This window comes from Dipodomys spectabilis, unplaced genomic scaffold, assembly GCF_019054845.1.
Source record: "Dipodomys spectabilis isolate Male_0828 unplaced genomic scaffold, ASM1905484v1 ptg000043l, whole genome shotgun sequence".
Lineage (NCBI taxonomy): Eukaryota > Metazoa > Chordata > Mammalia > Rodentia > Heteromyidae > Dipodomys > Dipodomys spectabilis.
This window is the reverse complement of record NW_024870720.1, coordinates 23,155,148-23,158,248: the sequence shown is the minus strand read 5'-3', so window position 1 is coordinate 23,158,248 and position 3,101 is coordinate 23,155,148. Positions and strand designations below refer to the sequence as shown.

Here is a 3,101-nt window from a genome sequence, read left to right as displayed (position 1 = left end):
CTCAGTATATTGATGAGGTAGGATTACAAGCTTGGGTCATTGTTCTTGGCTCTAAATCACGTTTTAAAATAACCGTGATGACTGGTTTACTGGTAACAGCTTTAACAAGTGTAATGTTGATACTTAATTGTCCTTGCAAAGGTATTATGAGGTGAAACTTTTAGAGGAAATTAGAGAACTCCACTTCATTTTTTTAATTTTCATAAGGCTTTAAGTACAAAATATTTTTTTTTTTTTTTTTTTAGGCTTTTCTTGGTATTTTATTTTCACATTACTGATAAAAATTGTTCTGAGTATATCCTGTTCAATTTCCAAAAATAAAGGTTTTCTAATTGAAAGCATTTTTATTCCTGGACCTGTAAATTACACACTGAAGAGCCCTATCAGTATCCTCTGTCCCAGCACTTACTCAAATCCAAAAGATATTTACTTTCTAAACACAGCAGTCTTCAAGCACGTCCCTCAGTCTGCTTCCGCTACAGCCACAGTGCGGGGCTCCTTGGCCACCATGAGGCGCATGAGCTGACTGTGGAATTTCTCAATCTTCTTTACGTCTTGAGCTTGCTCTGTTCTATAGACCAAACAAACGGCATCGTCTGTCACTTTCATGCACAAAGTCCCGTCAGCATGCCTGTACTTGAGAACCACACGCACCTTCATCGGGTCGGCCAGGTAGAGCTTCTCCGCCGCGCGGCTGAACTCCTCCCAGTTCTGGAACTGCGGCATGGCGGCGGCGGCCCCGCTCCTCCTCCCTCAGGCACCGGCGGGGACGGGGACGCCACCCGCACCAAGATGGCGGCGCCCGCCCCGCCCAAAATATGTTTTCTTTAAGTTTTATCTTTATTGTAAAGCCGATGTACAAAGGGTTGCAGTTACATAAATCAGGTATTGAATACATTTCTTTTGAACAGTGTCACCATCTCATTTTTTTTCTTCCAAGATTTTCTCTCCCCACAAAAAATTGGGTAGTTTATTTTCAACATAGTGTTGAGTGAGTATCACTGATGAATTAGTTCACACTTCGTTCTACCATTTCTATGCTTCCCTTTCCCCTCATTAAATCAGATAATCTTACATATGAGACAGAAGGTATATAAATAAAAAACAGTATACAGTTTTCCAAGTCTTTCCATTTCCTAACAAATGGGGCGATGTTATTCTTGAGAGCTTATTTGGAGGTTCTAGCAGGGGAGCGCAGCTACTCGTATACCCTTGACCAAAGACGGGTCTTCCTCTATCCGGGATGGTCGTCCTCTTCGACCAAGCGCACAGCGGGAGGGACGCACATGGAGAGGTGAGGGAGGAAGGGGACACTGTCCTAGCTAGCTAGATCAGCCGGATCAACCCTGGCGATCAATGGGGAGACAGATGTCGCAGCCAGATCGCCCTCACATCCGACGATGTTATTCTTTCTGATGGAGGCATGGTTTCTCTTATTTGCAATAATTAGTGCATGTCTAGGACAAGAAAAAAAGGTCAAAACTATGTATATATGACCATAGATGATGTTAAGTGAAATGAACCCCAAGACAGGGACACAACTGGTTTTTTCTTTCTTGCTATTGTTTTTAATGTACTTATAATGCACTATGTGATTCTCTTATTCCTTTTGTATGTTCTTCTCCCGTGGTATAACCCTTGCTTTCACTGTATCTAATTCTGGTGTCCTGCATCTTGTATATACATTCTTATAAATTGGGGAGGGGAAAGGATATAACAAAATGCTTAAATATACAGGTTGACCCAATGTAATAATGAGATGTACAAGACACTACGTTGAAAATGAACTTAACAATTTCGGGGTGGGGGAAGGGGGAGGAGTTGGGAACGTGGGGAGGGAAGGGATAGTAGGGGAAAAACAAAGGAGGAGGTAACAATGCTTGATAGGAAATGTACTCATTGCCCTATTCATCTAACTAACCTCTTTGTACAGTATTTTTACAATAAAAAATATATATAAAAGAAATAAAAAACAGTGACAGAAGGGAAGAAAACAAAACAAACAGAGTTACAAAAAATAAAATTAAAAAACCTCTTGATTCCACATCTTGGAGTTCATTTCAATGAGCATGATTTTATACGATCTTATGCACATAGTTATTAAACCCTTGAGTTCCTCTCTTAAGCATATCCTCTTTTGGTCTCATTGTGTGGATTTTTATAGAGTCCATTTATTATGTTCAAGTGTATTTTTTTCTTTTACTATCCATTGGGTTTACTTAAAGATTTATGGCCACATTCTAATTATTACAAAGAAAGACTATAATATAATAAATGATACAATTTACAATGCAATTATCTAACTTAATACATTTTCTTACTTTTTTTTTTTCTTTACTTTGTTTGGCCATGGGGCTTGAACTCTGAGCCTGGGCACTGTCCCTAAGCTCTTCAGCTCAAGGCTAGCACTCTACCACTTGAGCCATTGAGCCATTTCCGGTTTTCTGGTGGTTAATTGGAGATAAGAGTCTCATGGACTTAACCTTTTTGAACTTAAATAAATAGTTTTAGAAACCAAAATCTATTTCCTTGAAAATAGCATTTTAGCTATGTTTGTTTATGCACAAACGTAATGAAATGCTAAACGTAATGCACAAACATAAATGACTTCACATGAAAATATTACCTAATTTTGAAAATTCATTTTAATCTATTACATTGCCTAATTTTACATAGGAATTCAAAGACAGGAAATACACATAAGTTTAACACTAATGAATTTTTGGTTGCAAAAGTACAGCAATCTTTTAAACTCTTGTTTTTCCTTCCATGTATTGTGTTTATTAAAACAAACATTCAATAATTTAAAATAACTTAAATATACTATAAATAATAGTAAATGACAGGTTATAGGCTTACATAAATCCTATAGCAGAATTGAGAAAAGTAATAAGATAAGCATTTCATTACCTATAAAAAATATAGCCTAAAAGTAAGTCTGTTTTTATTATGATGAAACCATTGGTAAAATAATAAAAGAAACAATTTCAAAAAGCACCTACGTAACTTTCTCAGAGTGTTTAAACTGAGTCAACAGATATTGCTTGACCTTTCTCTTCAAATGTAGCTAACTCTGATGAAATAATCTACAGTCAAATGAG

General features: G+C 37.1%; 1 protein-coding gene across 1 annotated transcript; it reads right to left on the bottom strand.

Moving 5' to 3' along the window:
- Window positions 1-248: 248 nt before the first annotated feature.
- On the bottom strand, window positions 249-766 carry LOC122106702 (signal recognition particle 9 kDa protein). The gene has a single exon (XM_042678190.1). The coding sequence runs from the start codon at window positions 724-726 to the stop codon at window positions 463-465; it is 264 nt and encodes an 87-aa protein (XP_042534124.1). The 5' UTR covers window positions 727-766; the 3' UTR covers window positions 249-462.
- Window positions 767-3,101: the final 2,335 nt, after the last annotated feature.